The sequence below is a fragment of the Panthera leo genome, chromosome A2 (genome assembly GCF_018350215.1).
Source record: "Panthera leo isolate Ple1 chromosome A2, P.leo_Ple1_pat1.1, whole genome shotgun sequence".
In the NCBI taxonomy this organism is placed as follows: Eukaryota; Metazoa; Chordata; class Mammalia; order Carnivora; family Felidae; genus Panthera; species Panthera leo.
Window position 1 is genome coordinate 120,998,902 of NC_056680.1, and position 18,421 is coordinate 121,017,322.

An 18,421-nucleotide genomic window follows, 5' to 3' on the forward strand; every position below is an offset into this window, starting at 1 on the left:
GGGCTCATAGGAACTCAGTCCCAGCCCCCTGTAATTTTGGTCTCTCTCCCTCCTTGGTTGCCTTCCTCTTCCACCCCTTTTCTCTTGTTCCCGACCTCCCCTGGACAAACCCTTCCTCTTGCTTTAATCTGCAGGAACTTGTCAATCTGCTCCTGACCGGGAAAGCGGTGTCCAATGTTTTCAACGATGTGGTTGAGCTAGATTCTGGGAATGGGAATATCACGCTGCTGAAAGGCATTGCTGCGCGCAGCGACATCGGATTCCTATCTCTGTTTGAGCACTACAACGTGTGCCAGGTACCGGCAGCTCAGGTCTCTGGAGACGGAAGGGCCCGGCTCCCTGGGATGGGTGAGAAGGAAAACGGGGGGGGGAGAAGTTCCACTCCAGGTCCCAGAGCTGGTCAGAGTTTGGTCCAGGCTCAATCACAGCAGGTTTGGAAAGCAGTATAGCTTCACCACTATCGAGTATAGGCACGTAATTCACCCCCAAAGCCAGCGGATACCATCTTCTGGGAAAGGTTGTTTCAAAGGGACTCCTGGGGATTTATAGTGTGATCGTGGGCCAGAGTGGGTGCAGTTGTCACGCACACGCACACGTGTGTGTACGTGTGGGGGGGGCAGGTGTTGGGATGGGGTCTTCTCTGGGGACAGGGGATTTGAGCTCTTCGGCCATGGCGTAGTTTCCCAGGGCTGCCACAACAAAGCACCACAAAGTGGGTGCTTAAAACAGTAGAGATTGTCCGGGAGCAGAAGTTCTCCCTGAAGAAGTCCAAAATCAAGGTGTTGGCAGGGCCATGTCCCTGCTGAAAGCTACTGAGAGAATCCATCCTCCTCTCTTCTGGCTTTTGCCATTTTCTGACAACTCTTGGCATTCTTTGGCTTGTGGATTCATCATGCCAATCTCTGCCTGTCGTCATGTGGCCATCTTCTCCCCGCGGGCCTCCTCCTTTTCTTAGAAGGAAGGATGTTGGTCATGTTGGGCTAAGGGCCCACTCTACTCCACTAACCTCCGCTTAACTGGTTACATCTACAACAACCCTATTTCCAAATAAGGTCACACTCTGAAGTACTGGGGGCTAGGATCTTAACATATTTTTGTGGAGGGCATAATTCAACCCCTAACAGGCCACCCATGTATTTGCTAGTGTACTAGTCCCTTTCCCTCCTCTCTCCCTGCAGCCAGGGTCCTGGAAAGGGCTGGGCCCAAGGCAAAGCTGGGCAGGGTAGGGTGACCGTATGTCTATAGGGTGGGCAGGGCCACCGGGCCCTGGGTTCCTATCTAGCCTACCGCTGTACCTTGTCTGAACATCGGTTTTCGTGTCTTCAGAGAAGACATTGTTCTCTGGTTGATTTCGTGGTGCCCTTCCTGCATGACCACAGGGTCAGGTATCCTGTCCCATTGCTAATGGGCCATTTGGCATGGCTGCACATCCAGATTCCCTCTCTGGGTGACACCCCTTCTCCCACGGACAGGAGGCCAACCTGTGGCTTCCAAAGACTTAGGGAGAAAAGAATGATAGGGCTCCCTCCCTGATTTGCTGGTGTCAGGAGGGAGCCCAGGAATGTGGCCACGTGGCCCATGAGAAGCACCAGGGCCCCTGAGCATCCCTGGGTGGGCTCTGAAAGCATTTAGCCCGAAATTCCATGAGCTGAGAAAGGTAACCTTGGCCAGGCTCGTGGAATCCCCAGGCTTACCATGAGCCCTGGTTTCATTCTTGTGTTGAGGGCGTTGGTCAAAAAGTAAACTATTTTCCTTTGGTCTGTGGAGGATAATTGATGGGAACATCAATTGGGGGTCGTCTTTCCCTTGGAATAAATTGCTGATTGAAGAAATTCAGGCCCTACAAGGATCCAGATTTTTGAATCCGGATGCCCCTCTGCTGTTATATGCTTGGCTGAAGCCTGGGGCTTGTACCTCCCTGCAGCAAGGGGGATTTGCTCCTTTGCCTTGAGGCTGCAAGCTCTTTAAGGAGGGCTTTCTGTCCCAGATGGCAGAACTGGGCCTGACTGTCATTCAGCCTGTCCTGGGCTTCTCAGTGCAGCCTCTGGCTGGGAGGTTCTAGGACCCTTACTGAGTATGTGGGGGCTGGAGGGTAGGGAGGTCCTGCCTATTGGTGAGCTTATTAGATGCCCACACTCCGGTGTGTCTGGGGGGAAGCAGAGTAAGCTCTGGGCCAAGCACCCCCTGCTGAACTAGCCAGCCTCTTGCCACAGCCCGGCTGTGTTCTGGACCCCCATTGGCTCTCCATGACCCCAGTGGGCTGGTCGTGCCTATCTGACTTGCACCTCATTCTCCCTGCCCTCGAGCTCACAAATGTGGGCTGCACCGCATTGTCGAGCTGTAGTTGGAAGGCCAGCCCCTCCTGGCTCGTGGTGATTGTGGCAGTGGGGGACTGGCAGTCCAGGAAAGGACAGCATGGGACCAGAAGTTTAACTTTAGTGCTTCTCCCATGCCCTGTAGGGCATGTGCCTTGCTGCCTTCACGAAGGGATCTGAGCAAAGACTGAGCTTGGCGGGGAAGGCTCTGCCGGCTGCAGCCTCCTCCCATTTTCCCCAGCTCCGCAAATAGTACCATCCACTCACTTATTCAACCCCTGGAGCATGGCTGACCCATCACAAGGTCATGTGGCTCCTGCCCTAAGTTGTTTTTTCCAGTCCATCCATTTCTACTACGGTCCAAGCCACCAGTATCGCTGATCTAGACACCAGTGACACCTCTGGCCCCTGGCCCCACCGCCACCCCCCACCCCCCCCCCCCCCCCCCCCCCCCGAGTTCTGTCCCTTCACTGAAGCCAGTGTGATCTTTAGAAGAGCAGATTGAATGACATCATTCTTTTGCTTTCCACCTGTCAGTGGTTTTCCAATCCTCTGAAACTGTTCAGGGCTGACTTGTGTCCCCTCACAAGTTGGCACGTTGCAGTCCTAACCTTCAGAGCCTCAGAATGTGACTGGATTTGGAAAGAGGGCTTTTGAGAAGTGATTACGTTAAGATGAGGTCATTAGGGTGGCCCCTAATCCAGTTGACTAGTATCCTCGTAAGAAGAGGGGTTTAGGACATAGACACACACGAGGGCAGAGCACGTGAAGACGTAGGGAGGAGGCGGCCCGCTGCAGGCCCAGGCGAGAGGCCTCCGAGGAAACCAGCCCTGCGACACCCCGCTCTGGTACCTCCAGCCTGCAGGACCGTGAGTAACTTTCTGCTGTTGAAGCACCCAGTCTGTGGCACTTTGTTATGGCGGCCCGAGCAAACTAATGCAGACTGAAATCCCAAACTTCCCACAACTTACAAGACCCTATGAGACTTGCCCCTGCTTTTTCTTCCCTTCACATTTTGACTTAACTGTCACTTCCTAAGGGAAGGCTTTCCTGACCTAACCACTCCATCTAAATAGGGGTCTGCTCTCACAGTCCCCTGCTACCTTGTCATTCTCCACCGTAGAATCTCAGTTCTTTCCCGGAGAGGCCTCTTCTTGGTTCAAAGTGTCACATTTCATTGCTTTTGCGATGAAACTTTAAAAAAAAATTTTTTTTAATTATTTTTAATGTTTGTTTATCTTAGAGAGAGAGAGAGAGAGAGAGAGCACGCGTGCATGAGCAGGGGAGGGGCAGAGAGGGAGACACGGAATCTGAAACAGGCTCCAGGCTCTGAGCTGTCAGCCCAGAGCCAGATGCGGGGCTCGAACCCACGAACTGTGAGATCATGACCTGAGCCAAAGTCGGACGCTTAACCAACTGAGCCACCCAGGTGCCCCTTGAGATGCAAACTTCGTGCACATTTGAACATTTCCGAGATCTTGATGCATTAATGCAGTCGATGGTGTGTCAGACTTCAAGTGCCAGCTTGCTTTCTTTCTTAGTGAAACAAAATATAATGGCAACTTCGATGGCATCTTAGATTCAGTGAAATGCAGTGCAGATGTGTCTGGATGAGTATTTGGTTACTGTCTGTCTTCCCCGTTAACCTGGTGAGCCCCGTAAGGACAAGGGGGTTGCTGTTTCCTTCGTTACTGTAACCCCATTGTCGAACGTGGTGCCTAGGACCAGAGTGTGTCAGGTTGAATGACAGTTACCCTTAGAGATGACAGACAGCAACCCTGCCATTAATCAAATGTTGGTTCTTTTGAATCAGGGCTTTTAAGCTGGCAGTCCACGGATGGGGGTGGGGCATTCGCTCACCTCACCCTTGCAAAAGATTGAAGAATCCCTCTTTAAAAGTGATTCCTAACTGTGCTGAATGTTCGCTGTAACTACGTCTACCCACGAGGAGAAAGCCTCAGACTGTACTGAGGGAAATGTGGCCCCCAGCCTCACTCCTCACCCCAAGCCTTGGGTCAGCTACCTCCAAACCCACAGGAAGTGAATTTCATCTTTGGAAAATGTCACCCACTTGGAAGGGGCTCCTGAATGAGAAAACTCATTTATAAAGTCTCTGGGCAGCTTTTTTGCCTGTAATCTTTTGACCGTTGAATAAATAAATGGCACGCTGCCCTTTTGTCCCTCTGCTGGAAAATTCAGGGTGGCTGATTATGTAGACGCCTGCCCCCTGGCAGGTTGCATGGTTCTTTTTCCTGCAGTGAATGAGCCGTGAGTCCCCAAGAAGGCTCCCTGTTCGAGGTGATGCCCTTGCCAGAAAAGCCTCTTTTGAGCCTGGAACAGGAGCCAAGTTTGCAGTGGGGTTTAGGCACGTCCGGCCACGTCCTCTAAGGCATCTAATTCCCCCGCATCCACCAACGAGTGAGCTCTGTAGTCACATTTTAATGTCACAAGGGGCCAGGGTGAGAGCCCTACTGGCCAGGTGGGGGTGGGGCGGGACGCTTTGAAAATGGGAAAACGAGTGCATTGTAAAGATCGCCTTCCTACCCTTTGGAGGAGGCGGCTGTTTATGGGCAAGCCTTTCACCAGGGACCTGGTTCAGGGCCTTGTGAGCACAGCCCCCCTGTCCGAGACACCCCAGCCCAAAGCCAGCTCCCAGGAGGGCTCCAAGAGGCCCCAGGAAGACCGCTCGGCCACTCTTCTGTGACAGGCCAGAGAAAGTATGCCCTTCTCCCCACTGGAAAAATAATTCCCATTCTTTCCTTAATCCGCAGGCTGTGGCTGTAAATACCTGAGCATGCAAACATCTCCCTGGGGCTGGTGGGGATTAGGCCAGAATCAGCCTGGCCCGTGGTGTGTGCAGAGCTGAATAAACCTGGGCCCGGGGTGGGGGAGAGGTGCTGCTCAAGGGAGTCACAGGTGACCGGGAGAGAGCACACTTAGGGATGGCTGGTCCGAGGGGCAGAGCCAGCCGGGCACCTGAGCAGGACTTTGCGGGGAGCTCTTGCCACTTCTCTGCCCTTTGCTGGTAGAACAGCAGCAGCACTGAGGGTGTAAGTTCCATCGTATCTGCCTTTCCCGAACACCCCTCTGCCATGGAAGTCTCTGTGGGGAGCTTTCCAGAGGAGTCTCTCATCAGAAAGTGCCAGCCCTCATCCTCCCTTTCCCCTGTGTTCTTTCCCAAATGCCCTGCTAGCCCCCGGGTGTTTCCGGACATCTTTCCTGGCATCCCCTCCCTACTCCTCGCCCAGAGGCCCTCTCTCCCTTCCCCCTGGGGCTCTAAGCCCACCTGCCTTCAAGGTAAAGTCCTACCTAGTTGAAGATCCACTTCATGCATGAGGACCTTCATTTGTCAAACATTTGCTGATGTTGACCTCGAACCTCCGCCCTTGCTGCTAGGGGTATATAGTCCAGTGTGCAGGGCAGGCCGGCGCATCGCTGTGAGGCAGTGACGCACTGTAGGAGAGAAGGCGGGTACCTGAGACCTAGTACCTGGTAACCCCCCCCGCCCGGGAGCTACAAGGAGGTGATTCGTGCTCCCTGCTTGGGTAACGTGGGCGACGCAGGACCCGGCAGGGGAGGACCCGTGTAGCAGTGCTCTAGGTGGTGGATGGTGGGTGCAGAGGCACAGAGGCTCGCCATGCTGGCGCGTGGGGGGGGCTGATGAGAGGCTGGTGCGGCTGTGGGCCGGGTATGTGGAAGAACCGCTTCGGAGGCCATCATCTGGGGAGGAGAGGCTGGCTGTGAGGGAGTTTTGGAGGCAGGATGGGCGCACTGTGAACCAGCGAGGTGTGGGAGACGAAGTGGCAGGGGTGCCTGGGTTTCCGGCCGGGGTATCTCGCAGGACTGTGTGTGAGGGAAAGGCCCAGAGAGTGCTGGGGTCGGCTCCGGGAGACCAGCTGGTGTCTGGGAGTGGTGCCTGGGGCCCCCAGCGTGGCACGCAGGCCGCGATCCCCAGCAGGGTCTCTCTGAGGCCAGCCCAACCCCGGGGTTGGATGGATGATGCTCAGGCCCTTTCCCTGGTGCTGGCGCAGACATCTCTGTCTGCTCCTTCCGCCTCTTCCAGGTGGGCTGCTTCCTGAAGACTCCGAGGTTCCCCATCTGGGTGGTGTGCAGTGAGAGCCACTTCAGCGTCCTCTTCAGCCTGCATCCGGAGCTCCTGAGGAACTGGAGGGCTGAGAGGCTCTTCGACCTGTACTACTACGATGGCCTGGCCAACCAGCAGGAGCAGATCCGGCTGACCGTCGGTGCGCTGCCCTCCGCTGGCCTGCACTCTCGGGCTTTGCACATCCCTGGGGCAGAGAACCATGCAGACCCGGGTCTGGACTGGGGGATCAGAGATCGTGTGTTGGCGGGTCCTCCTACAGGAGGGGCCAGAGCTGGGCCTTGAGACACTGATGGCAGTGGGGGGTCTAAGGTGGAGTTGAGACCACGTAGTAGAGGACCTGGAATACCATGCCGACAAGTTTGGGTTCTATTCTCCAGGCAACGAGGAGCCATGGAAGGTTTTGGAGCAGGAGAGTGGTGAGATCAGATGTGTTTTGAGAAAGACTTTTTCTGGTAGCTGAAGGGGGCGGGAGGGTGGGGGTGAAGACTGGAGGTAGGAGGCCATGAGAAGAGTGCTGTGGTTCAGAAGTGCACTGATGGGTGGGAACAAGGGTGGGTCCCATAGAGATGAGAAGTGGGGCAGGTGCCAGAGAGTTGGGCTGTCGGTGCCGACCGTAGGCCGAGCTCGGGTCCTGGGCTGATGAGTGGGCACCTCTCTCTCCTGCCCCCCAGACACCACCCAGACCATCCCTGAGGACAGAGACAATGACCTCGTCCCGCCCCTCGAGCTCTGCATCAGAACCAGGTGAGTCCGGTCTGTCTCTGGCTGTGGAACCTCACCTGAGTGGCTGGGAGGTGTGGTGGTTGGGGGTGGTTGGACCTGTGGGAAGGAGGGTGGGTTTCTGGGTCTCCCCAGCCAGGAGTGTGTGGTGAGACGGGGCCCCTGCAGAATGGAAGGACACAGTGCCTGGGGCTTGTTTGTATGGAGCGTCTTGTGGGCTCCGTGGCCCATGTGGAGACGTGTGTGACCTGTGAGGTGACCGGTCTCCAGACAGCTTCTGAGGATGCCCCCGTGGCAGGGGTGATGGTATGAGTAGGTGCTTCTTGAGGTAGCCACCACATGTGGCAAGTGCCGTTAGGTCCAACCAAGAGGAGGGACGGGTAGGGGGAGGGGCGGGGATAGGAAGGCGCCGGGTAGGATGGCGAGAGGGCCCAACTCCTCAGTGGCCCCTAGGGTGTAGCTCACAGATGGCTTCCTGTAGCAGCAGCACCCTCGGCATTAGAGAGGAGCAGCCCCAGTCATTCTATTGGTGCGGGTTGGGCGCTCTGAACCCCGGGCCAGGGGCCCTATAGTCTCAGACACAGGGTGGGGGTCCTTGACTCCTCCAGTCCAGCTCAGACTCGGGTGAGTCGAGGCTCACTTCACTCATGAGCCCACTGGCCAGGCCCCAGGACTGGGAATGGCACTCTGGAGGGCCACCCCCAGCCTCAGGCAGGCCCTCCACAAAGCCTTCGGGCAATGACTTGGAGGCCTTCGGGGAGCAGTGGGCGGGGGTGGGGGGGGACAGGGAGGGGAAGAGGAGGCCTGGATTCCAGTGCTTTCCAGGGAAGAGGTAGAACTTGCAAGTGGTGAGAGTTGGGTTCTGGATTTCGAACCCTGGTCTTTCTGCTTTCCGGCCATGAGCTGTTGGTCTTTCTGTCTGTGCCTCACGCTGTCAGCTGTAAGACAGGGAAAACGGGCGAGCCAAGCGCAGGCTTGTTGTGAAGAACACCTAGCACTTTACCAGGTTTTCCGTAAACAGCTCTTACTATTATTATTATTGCCTTAGCGGCCCGGTGTGACCGGTGTGACCTCAGGCAGAACCTCATGTCCCTGACTATGAAATGATTGGGTTGGGATGGAGGACGATGTGGACGATACTGAGGCCCCGTGGCTCTGACCGCCTGAGATCCAGGGGGCTCGCCTGCAGCCTAGGGGTGCTGCCCACCTGCCCGCAAGTGAGCCTTGACTGGAGCCCCATTCCCAGTGGAGACCCCAGAGAGGGGATGCGGGAGATGTTGGGAACCCTCATGACGCCCCATCCATTCGTCTGTCTGTTCATCCGTCCACCTGCCTGCCCACCAAGCCAGGCACAAAGCATTCTTGTGGGGTCACGTGCTGGCTTTTCTTTCGTCGGGAGGATTAAAGGCCCATGCAGGTCGCTTTCCTTTCATGTACAAAGGGCCACTCATTCCAGGTGATGAGAGAAGAGCGGCAGTGGAAAAAGGAGGTGACACTGGCCTTGGCACCCTCTGCAGGACCGGGTGGGAGGCCACGGGGCATCCTTCCTGCAGGTGAGCCTGCCAAGCAGGGCTGTGGACCGCACCCTAGGCACAGGCTCCGCCTACCTCCCCCACCCTGAGGACCTCCATCTGTCTCTCTATCCTTCCTGGGGTCCGGGCTTGGGGAGCATCCCCGGGACCTCTCCAGCTACTCCATCTGGAAAAACTCCTCTTCCCCCAAGAATGGTTCCACTGCAGGACTCACCCAGTACCTCCCATGGGCCCAGCGGTTGGACTTTTCTGGGCTCAGCCCTAGTTGTCCAGTGCTCAACAATAACTCGGAGCTCTGGTCCATCAGGGAGCTCAGGCCAGAGCCATCTGAGTGTGAGCGCAGGCACAGGGTGCCTCTTCCTCTTCGGTCAGCTGTCCCCTTCTCCCAGGACCCCACCCACCCAGCTCTAGTGGTGTGCCATGGAACGAAACGGTGAAATGATGAGGAAACTGGGAACACTGCCTGCAGCCAGGAGTGAGCCCTTGGTCTGGGGTGTAAGGTCCAGGCTGAGTCCCTGCCCTTCCCTTTTCTGTCCCTGTTCACTGTCAGGGCATGGGGGTTGGGCAAGGCATCTAGCCGTGTTTCCTAGTCCTTGTCTCAGGTCAAAAATCACATTTGTGTAGCACACACTGTGTAGCACACAGCACTGGCCTGGGGACTCTGGTTGGCCCAGACCCTACCCAGCCCCTTGATGGATGTGTGGATCAATGCTCTGACACACCCGTACCCATCTCTGGTTCACCCATTGGGAAGATTTGCTCTAGACTGTGATCCTCAGGCTTTAGCAGGCATCCCTGGAGGGTGTGATCAGCGGGTCCTACCCCCAGGGGTTCTGGTTCAGGAGATCTAGGTAGGGCCTGGGGATGTGCATTTATGGGGAGTTCCCAGGAATTGCTGGCACTGCTTGCCCCGGACTACACTTTGAGAACTTCTGGTGCCCGGTGAGGGTAGCGCCTATCCCTCCGTCGCCCTTCCTGGCTGCCTTGTGAGTCAGATGTCAAGTCAAGTGCTGACCCTCTAGCATCTGGCCTGCTGTAACACGCTGGTCCAGGGGTCCTTTCTTCCTGACTGTGGGCTGCCCCCTCCCCCTCCCTCTCCCCCTCCCCCAGGTGTGAGCATCCATCCTGTGCCTACTGCTTCCCCTGTCACTTGTCCCACCGTGGCGGGTCCACCTGGGCAGTTAATGCGGTGAGGTTTTTCCCAGTACTATTCTCAGAGAAGCTGAGTGGGTGAGTGAATGGTGGGAATGCTGGCTTCCTCCCCCCCCCCCCCCCCCCCCCAAAGTACCCATCAGATAACATACCACTATAATGGGAAACAGCAGGCCTAGCCTCCTGGAATCCTGTTCTGAGGGGTTGGATTACAAAGGCTTTGCGTCTTGTTTTCATCCCAGATTCTCAAACAGCTCAAAGGGAGAAACTTGGGAAAGTGGCCTTCAAGGTCAGTGAAGACCCTGGGGAGAAAGGGCCCTGTCTTTTGGGGGATGAGCCCTGCTTCCCACAGGAGGTCCCCACCCTGACAGGAAGGGGGTATCTGTGGTGCCATGGCCTGAAGTCAGGCCACATGTCAGGTCATTACCACAGGAGGGACCAGACCTGTGGGCCCATCACTTCAACTTCATGGGACTTCTGGGCTGGACTCCATGGAAGAAACAGCCGGATAAGACTGGATTCTTGCTCTCAGAGAGTTCACCATTGAATAGAAGTTCATGATCGACCCTGTCCTAATCCAGGGAGAGATGTGCTGGCTACCCAGCTCTGTTGCCCCATAAGGACCTCTGATGCTCACCCGGGCCAGCACCGAGGACACCACACATCTGGCCCATCTGGCAACTTGCCGAGATCCACAGAAAGGCCCTTGAACACCACCTGATGTGGGCCTTCCTTTCACAGATGGGGGTCTCCAGAGTGGAGGTCTGTGCCCCAGGTCGCACCTCGAGTCACAGACAACCCAGGTCCTGGAGCTTAGGCCCGTGCTGTCCCAGCCCTGGGAAAGGTCACAGAGCGGGCAGTGTGATTTCCCGCCACCTGGCTTTGTTGCCACAGCGACATTGCACAAGACCAGACTGTCAGCTTTGCCTTCAGGGAAGAGGATCCTAAGTCGAACTATCCCAGGTCCTGCGCCACCTCTGCTCTCAAGTGTGACTCGCATCCCGGCCTCAGGAGGTCTCCCGTTGCCGCCACTCGTGTCAGGAATGTAGGGTCTGTCCTCCACGCTCCCATTCCCGCTGTTCTGTAACCATCTCAGCAAAACCAGACTCATTTATGGTCATTTCCAAACAAGTTGCACAGAGTGACCTCTCGAGCTTCCAGCCTAGCTAGAGCGGGAGAAAATGAAACAGTTGTCAATAGTCCAGAGGAAAGAGGAAAGAACTCATAACCAGGGCCTGGGGCTGGGCCACAGATGTTTCTATTTGGAGGCTCAGACAAGAAATTGAAAATATAATTTCAGTTGGGAACAGTGCCTTCCAGGGGCTGGAGCTGAGTGCCCAGCTCCCTCAGCTGTGTCCCCACCTGCCTGGGGGCCTGTGCCAGTCTTCACGCCTCCGCGGACGCCCTTCTTGCTCAGGTGCCCTCTTCATAGTGGCTCTCACTCATCAAAGGAGGGTTCCCTGGGTGCTCCCACGGCCCCAGCTGCCCCTTCTGATTCCCTGTCATGCAACCTGCACACACCCCTGCCCATTGTGTCCTTGTGGTTGGGTTCACAGAATACTCAACATCATGATGCAAGGGAGGAGTACATAATGGGACTCTGGAGACCTCAGTTGAGTCCTGGCTCTGCTGCTGTCACCTTGTATGACCTCCAGGAGGGTTAGTTCTGCTCCAGACCTCAGTTTCCCCATCTCTTGATTGGGTATAAGGATCCCTTTCCTTTGGAGACCATAGGGGCTCATGTGTGTGTGGGGGCATGGGGAGGAGGAACAATCAGGAAGGAACAGAGGGGGAGGGACAAGAGAGGACGAGGTCCATGGGCAGGGCTTTGTGACTGCCTGGGTCAAAGGCAAGGGAGAGTGCAGTGTGCACGAAGACTAAGGTTTCCCCACCAGGCGCCCAGGGCTTCAGAAAAAGCAGCTGCCATGGAGGAGTGTGTTCATTTAACGGCACCCCAGCAGCCTGTGCTTTGGCACTGAGAGGCCTTGGAGGGCACAGAGGCGAGTGATACCAGCTCTGCCCTTGAGGGGCTTCCAGTCTAGTGGTGGAGGGAGACCCCATGATAACATGGTGCTGAGAAAGGACCCTCAGGCTGCTTGGGGTCAGAAAACACTTCTGGAAGGAGGAGTCCTGGATCTGATCCTGAAGAATGGGGGGCGGGGATGAGGGATGGTTATTCCAGGTGGAGGGCATAGCATAGGCCAAGGCGCACAGGTGAGAGCCAGCCTATGGGGCTCATTCCACAGTGCTCTGGCTCCCAGTGGCTGGGGCACAGGCAGGGGAACTTGCCCACAGGATGCTTGTCTGGAAATCCACAGTGAGTAAGAGGAATTCCGTGGTATATTTCTACTGGTCAGCTCTGGGGGCTTTAAAGCCAGGTCTGTCCTCTTCTTGCTGCTACAGGCTTTATTAGGTGTCCTCCCTAGAACCCCCTGCTGAAATACAGTAGTGTCATCAATGCTGAAAATCGGGGTGGGGAGGCAGGTACCTGCTGCTCTTCTATAGGGATGGCCCATGGGAGGCGAGGGCCTCATTTGTGGCCATGAGGTGGGCCCTCTCTGTGATGCTGAGCCTCCCTGAGCTCCAGGGACCACAGCATCTTCACTGAGCTCAACCCCTAAGCCAGTGGTCCTGGCCAGGTGATTGCATGCTCCAGGGAATATTTGGCAATGTCTGGAGACATTTTTGGGTATCACGGCTGGGGAGGAGGGTGCTAAACATCCCAGAATGCACAGGACAGCCCCCACAACAAAATCACCTAGCCCACAATGTCAGTGGTCCAAGGCTGAGCAAGCCTGCTGTAAACTCTCACTCTTACGTCCTGAATTAACACTGGATGAGTGAGCTGGGATTCTGCCTGCTGCGCTGTGTGTGGTTCCGTTTCATCCCTCCCCTTTCTCTGCTAGTCCCTAATTGCATATGCAGAGCTCTGTTTACGGTCCTTGTAATTGACCGTGGACTTTCCTGCTCGAGAACCATTCATCCCCACACAAACACAGTATCCTGTGTCTTCAGCCCTTGCCGTTGAAAAACATTTCTGATTTTCTAGCAATTCTGAACTGCTTTTCTCTGGCGCTTCTAATGCTCTCCCCACTATTGGCCCCTGTTGGCTGGGCTGCAGTGAGTTAGTTAACCTCTGTAAAAAGCCTCAAAACTAAACATAACCCCCCCCTCGCCCCCCCGAACTGTAAGACTCGGTGACCATTGTCGTGGCATGCCCAGTAGCAGACAAATGTGACCCTGCATTGAGGCCAAACCCCATGTTGCCAGGATCGGAGATATTTGCAGATTGGGAGCTCCTAGGAGGGACCTCTCTCTGCTCATCAGAGTCAGGGGTGAAGACTGGGAGGGATGGCGAGGGTTGTGGAGAAGGGCTGCGGGGGCCAGGCTGAGGGTAGGTCTTCTAGGGATACAAGAAGTCTGGTGTACTTTTGACTCCCCCACCTCCATGCCCATTCTTGCCACGACTAGGGCAAGGAACCATTGTGGTCTGGGCAATAGTTTTACCTTCACAATCTGGGTCTGTGATGCCTGCCTGGAGTGAGGCTGTGGGTGGAGCATTGCTCTCCTCCACACCTCGTTTCTGCCGCCTCATGGGGGGTGTCTGGATTCAGGATGTGTCCCTAGTGTCCAAGACTTTGATAAGAAACTTACAGAGGCTGATGCTTACGTATAAATCTTAATGGAACAATAAAAGCTTTTTCCTGACATGCTTCAAAACTGCAAATATGATGAATAGAGAAAGAAAACTGAAAATCTCAAGTTGCATGGTAGAATCAATTAAGCCCCGAGTCATGTTGCTGCGGATGGTTGAAGTACTCGTAACCCACTTGGCGCAATAGGTCAGCCTAGTCCCTTGGAGCCTGTGATCAGCACAGAGCTTTCTCAGCCTGTCTTACCCCCACAGCCTGCTCGGTTGTGCAGGTGAGAGCTGCATCCATCATTGCTACTGACTGGACCTATAGGGGCTACCCTGGGGCATCATCGACTCCAGTCCCAAACAGCACAGGCATTGGGTGCTGACTACCTAGGAGTGGCCTGACCTCTCCCAGTCATGTTGAAGAGTCTCCAGATGCAGTCCCAGTGCTTCTTCAAGCAGTGATTGGATGCTATGATGCTGATGGAGTCCATCAGAGTGGCTCAACCCCAGACCACCTAATAGATTCCTCTGGATCTTCCCCAGTGCTGACACAGAGCAGCTCAAAAAATCTAAAGCACCCAGACACCACAGAATCACTGAATGCCCCCACAGCCAAAGGAACGAGTGGTACCGACCATTTCGATTCACGTGACGTGATTGACGATGAGCAAGAGGTAGGGTCGGTGGACGAGCACAAGAGGGTTGTGTGTGTCATCACAGGTGATGTTTGGAATGTGTCTTGCTGAGGTAGGTCTTCCAATAATTAGTCTTGAGAAAAGACCTCTTCTAGAAATGTGTGCAAACTTTTTTGCACATCCAGACCCACTTCTGAGCATTTGTGACCAGATGGATCCCAGGGATCGAAACGGTTCGTTTGGTGAGAGGCACCTCCCTGCCTTTCATACAGGAGGGACAGGGTTGGCTGTGAAAAAGCCAGCCAACCCCATTTTGGGTGGGCTCTCTCAGCATCAAGGGCATTATCAACAATAATGAAGAGCACGCAGAGCTAGCTTTGAAGGACGAGTTTGCTAAAGCAGTGTAACAGTCATAGCTTGGCACGTTTTCTGCCATTATCCACCATTTCAGCCTTCTATGCCAAGCATTGTAACGAAAAGATGCAATTCGGCATTCCTGTATAGACTGGATAAGAAGTTCTGGGGACATCGACCGGCATGTGCCACACAAGGCAGGGCTGTGTCTCGTGTCTAGACTGTGACGAGCACTACATTCTCAGATTCCGTCTGTCCTCACAGTGTGCTGGGTGAAGCTGGGAGAACAACGGGATAGTAATCATTCCAAAACAGATGACGTGCAAATATCTCCCACACTAAACCTTTCCACGGGAACAAGACACACAGAATTACCACTAAGATTTTTTTTCTCTTCACATGACAAATCTTTTTGCCCATTTGAAGAGGAATGGGCTGGTATAAAGTGTGCAAAATATTCAACAGAGGAAAATCCAGTCTTACAGATACCAAGAAGCTGCCCGTAGTCAAGAGGAAAGTAATCCCACTCCCTGGGGAGGGCCGTCCCTCCCCACCTAAAAACCAGAGCCATTGATGTGGCAACCGAAGCAAGGCACACACATGAAGAAGGACAAAGAGAGGAAGCCTGAGGAAGGGAAGAGAAAGAAATTCAGAGGGAGTCTGGGTTATTCATGAAGGCGGAGAAGGTTGGGTTTACAGCCAACGGCTACCGAAACCTCTTGGTGCGTCTAAGCATTCGATCGGGAAGTCTAACAGGCTTCCTTCTGGAGAACCCGTTCGCTCCCTGGTTGTAGTTCCCATCTCAGCGATACTGGACTTTGCAATGCAGATGTACAATTAAAGCGAGAAAAGCTTCCTTTTTTTTTTTTAAACCCTCCTCTGTTGGCAGTTAAGATTTTGACTTCAGTTGGAAGACAAACTTCAGGTTTTGAAAATGTCTGCTCTCTCCTCGAGCCCCACACTGTGAAAAGCATTTCTAGACCCCAGTTCCCAAAGTCTGCACCCTAGGACTGCTGTTGAGGTGTGCAACACCTGCTTCTTAGTTCATATAACCTTAGGATGCATGTATATGTGTAATACAGCCAGTGCCAGAACTTGCAGAAATATCCCATCCACTGTTTTAGAACACTAGGGTGCCATGTATTAAAATCAAGTGTTGGGATGTTTTGTGGTCTCACCTCCAATAATTCTGATTTTGGAATTGAACTAGTATTAAATTGTATCCAGCCCTGGGCTACAGTAAAATTATACTCACTGCTTTTTTTTTTTTTTTAATGTTTGTTATTTATTTTGAGAGAGAGAAAGCATGCATGATCGGAGGAGGGGTTAAAGAGAAGGGGAGAGGGAGAATCCCTAGCAGGCTCCGCATCATCAGCACAGAGCCTGATGTGGGGCTTGAACCCCTGAACCGGGAGATCATGACCTGAGTCAAAATCAAGAGTCGGATGCTTAACTGACTGAGCCACCCATGCACCCCAGTACTCACTGCTTCTTAAGGCTTCATGAAGTAATTTTTAAAAATGCAAGTCTGTGTTTTACCGAGCTGCTCACAGCCTTCTACTGGCTTCCGGTGGCTCTTAGAGCAAAGCCCAGATTCCTTCGAGGCTTTCAGGTCCTGTGCTGTGTGCCACCTTGCCTGCTTCCCACCCTCTGCCCCCACCTCTCTCCCTCCTTCTCTGGGACAACACTCCAGCCTTCTCCCATATCTCTGTCTTCCCATGTGCTTTAAAGTGTCACCATCAGTACCCCTGGAAGGTGGCCGGATCCGCGCATGTGAATCACCTACTTGCATCAGCTGAGGGCCCTCCAGTGCCAGGCATGGATGAGGTTCTCAGTAGACCCTTGTGGGATGAATGAATGAATGAATGAACAAATGACCTGTCGCTTCTGTCTTCTCCATGGCTCTCTGGGGTCCGAGGTGTATTTGTGTTTCACAAGGGCCTAGTGTGTAGGTTCGTGTGTGAATGTGGAGAGGTGAGGTAGGGAGGGTGGAACCAGAGATCCTCAAAGCCCCTGAGACAGGAACTTCAGGTGAGTGAGGACAAGAGGCAGCTCCTCTGTGGGCCCCTGCAGCTCTAACTCTGTATCTGTCACTCTGTGCATAGGTGGAAGGGGGCATCGGTGAACTGGAACGGCTCCGACCCCATCCTGTGACCTTTCCTGTGGGTAAGCCTATGGCTCCACCACTCATCACTGGGGGTGACAGCTGAGCCCCAGGCCTCAGGGACAAGTCCTTCAGAAGAGCGTCCCTCCTGTCTGGACCAGCAATGCTCCAGAAGTGTCCAGAACCTCCCTGCCCCTTCCATGAAGGGCCCCCAGGATGGTGATGAGGGCCTAGCGTGCTGCTATGTGGCTTCCTCTCAGCTGAGCCGTGACTGCCAAGGATTGGACTGCCTCTGCCACTTTTTGTCTGCATCCCTCCCTTGCACCCCGTTGGGCCGCCTGTCCCCTCATCAAGCCTGTGATATGGTCAGCCCGGGGACCCCGGGTTCATTATTTCTGGTAGTTGGCTTTTTATAAAGCAGAAGTCAAACCCTTGCTAAGGACAGAGAGAGACTCATTCGTTCTGTGATGGCGAAGGAAGCATGAGGTCTGCGTGGTTCATGGCTAGGGTGGGAACAGTGATGGCGGAGGGGCCCCAGAGCCCTGGAGATATCACCTAAAGGGTCTGTGCAGGCAGGTGGTCCAGTAGGGTCCCTGGCTGGGCTTCTGGTCTAGCCTGTCTTCTACTGATCAGCCTCAGGTCTAAGGCACCAGTGTAAGCCCTGCTGACCAGAAACAACTCAGGTCCCCTGGAACCTGTCTCAGGGCAGACCCAGATCCCTGGGAGATCCCGGGAGGATGGTCCTGTGGACCTGGCCAAGTGGATATGGGGGGAAGAACCTTCTAGGGAGGGACCTCTTGGCCACAGAGGGCAATAAGATGGGGATGAGCAGAGGGAGCGGGGGGAGTCTCCCCCATGTGGCTGCCACAGAGCCCCTTATGAAGAGAACTGCCGGAAATGTGGGTGGGCAGAGCCTGTGGAGACCCCCCCCCCCCCCAGAGCAAGGGTAAGACAGGTGGGAATGGGAAAAACACATTCATAAAGGGAAAATTGTACAGTTGCAGCCTCCTCGATTCCATTGATTTACATCCTCCTGGCTTTAGAAGGGAATATGAAGAAGTATAGAGAGGCAGTGGCAGGTGGGAGAGAAGACCAGAGAGAGAGAGAGAGAGAGAGAGAGAGAGAGAGAGAGAGAGAGAGAAAGAGAGAGAGAGAGAGAGAGACATGTGTCCAAAACCAAAGTCAAGGAACCCCTCGCGACGGCTCCTAACAGTGGGACTGAGCAAGGGCATGCAGAGGCAGAGCACTGGGCTCCAGGAGCCTCTGTCACGAGGTCCGTCCACGTGAGAAGCCATGAGCAGCATAAGGGCAGAGCCTGCAACAGTGCCCGCCCCTGCTGCGCACAGCAGGGGCGTGGGCCATTGCTGTCAATGGGCCCTGCAGAGGTGGGTGTTTGCACAGAAGGATCAGGGTGTGAGCTCCTCCTGTGTCGCCCTGGCCCAGGGAGAGGCCTGGGAGAGTCCTGGACACTGGACGGCAGCTGGTCCCCAGCCTCTTGTGTGCCCCCTCTTGGGCTCGGGACACAGCAGCTCAGGGACTGTGTTCTCTCTGCAGTGCCGGCTGAAAGGAGACCCCTTTCTCTTTAAGTGCCAGGCGTATGGAGGTGACAGCTCAAGAGCCTGTTTTGCACTCTTGTGGGCTGGGCACGAGCCGTGGCCGGATTGTCGTATTGTATTATCGTATTGTGGGTCTTTGGGGAGAAGCTGGGAGGAGCCGGGAGGGAAGTGCGAGGCAGGGAGTGCCTTGTCCAGGCTGTGCGGAGGCCCCACTGGGGTTTGCTGTGTAAACTCCAGCGGCCATTCGCAGCAGGCGTCCAGCAGAAATGCTTCCTATATGTCCCCGAAATGTTTATGCATTTGTTTTC

General features: G+C 54.8%; 1 protein-coding gene and 1 pseudogene across 1 annotated transcript in view; both read left to right on the top strand.

Annotated features, from left to right (window-relative positions):
* The window catches only part of MINDY4 (MINDY lysine 48 deubiquitinase 4), a 109,491-nt gene extending 92,500 nt beyond the window's left edge, over positions 1-16,991 (top strand). The window contains exons 15-18 of the mRNA XM_042921468.1: positions 135-296; positions 6,379-6,559; positions 7,092-7,164; positions 16,559-16,991. Of these exons, the coding sequence (XP_042777402.1) occupies positions 135-296; positions 6,379-6,559; positions 7,092-7,164; positions 16,559-16,607 (465 nt within the window). The 3' untranslated portion in view covers positions 16,608-16,991. The remainder of the gene's footprint in view (positions 1-134; positions 297-6,378; positions 6,560-7,091; positions 7,165-16,558) is intronic.
* LOC122213629 lies at positions 8,268-15,427 on the top strand (annotated as a pseudogene).
* Positions 16,992-18,421: the final 1,430 nt, after the last annotated feature.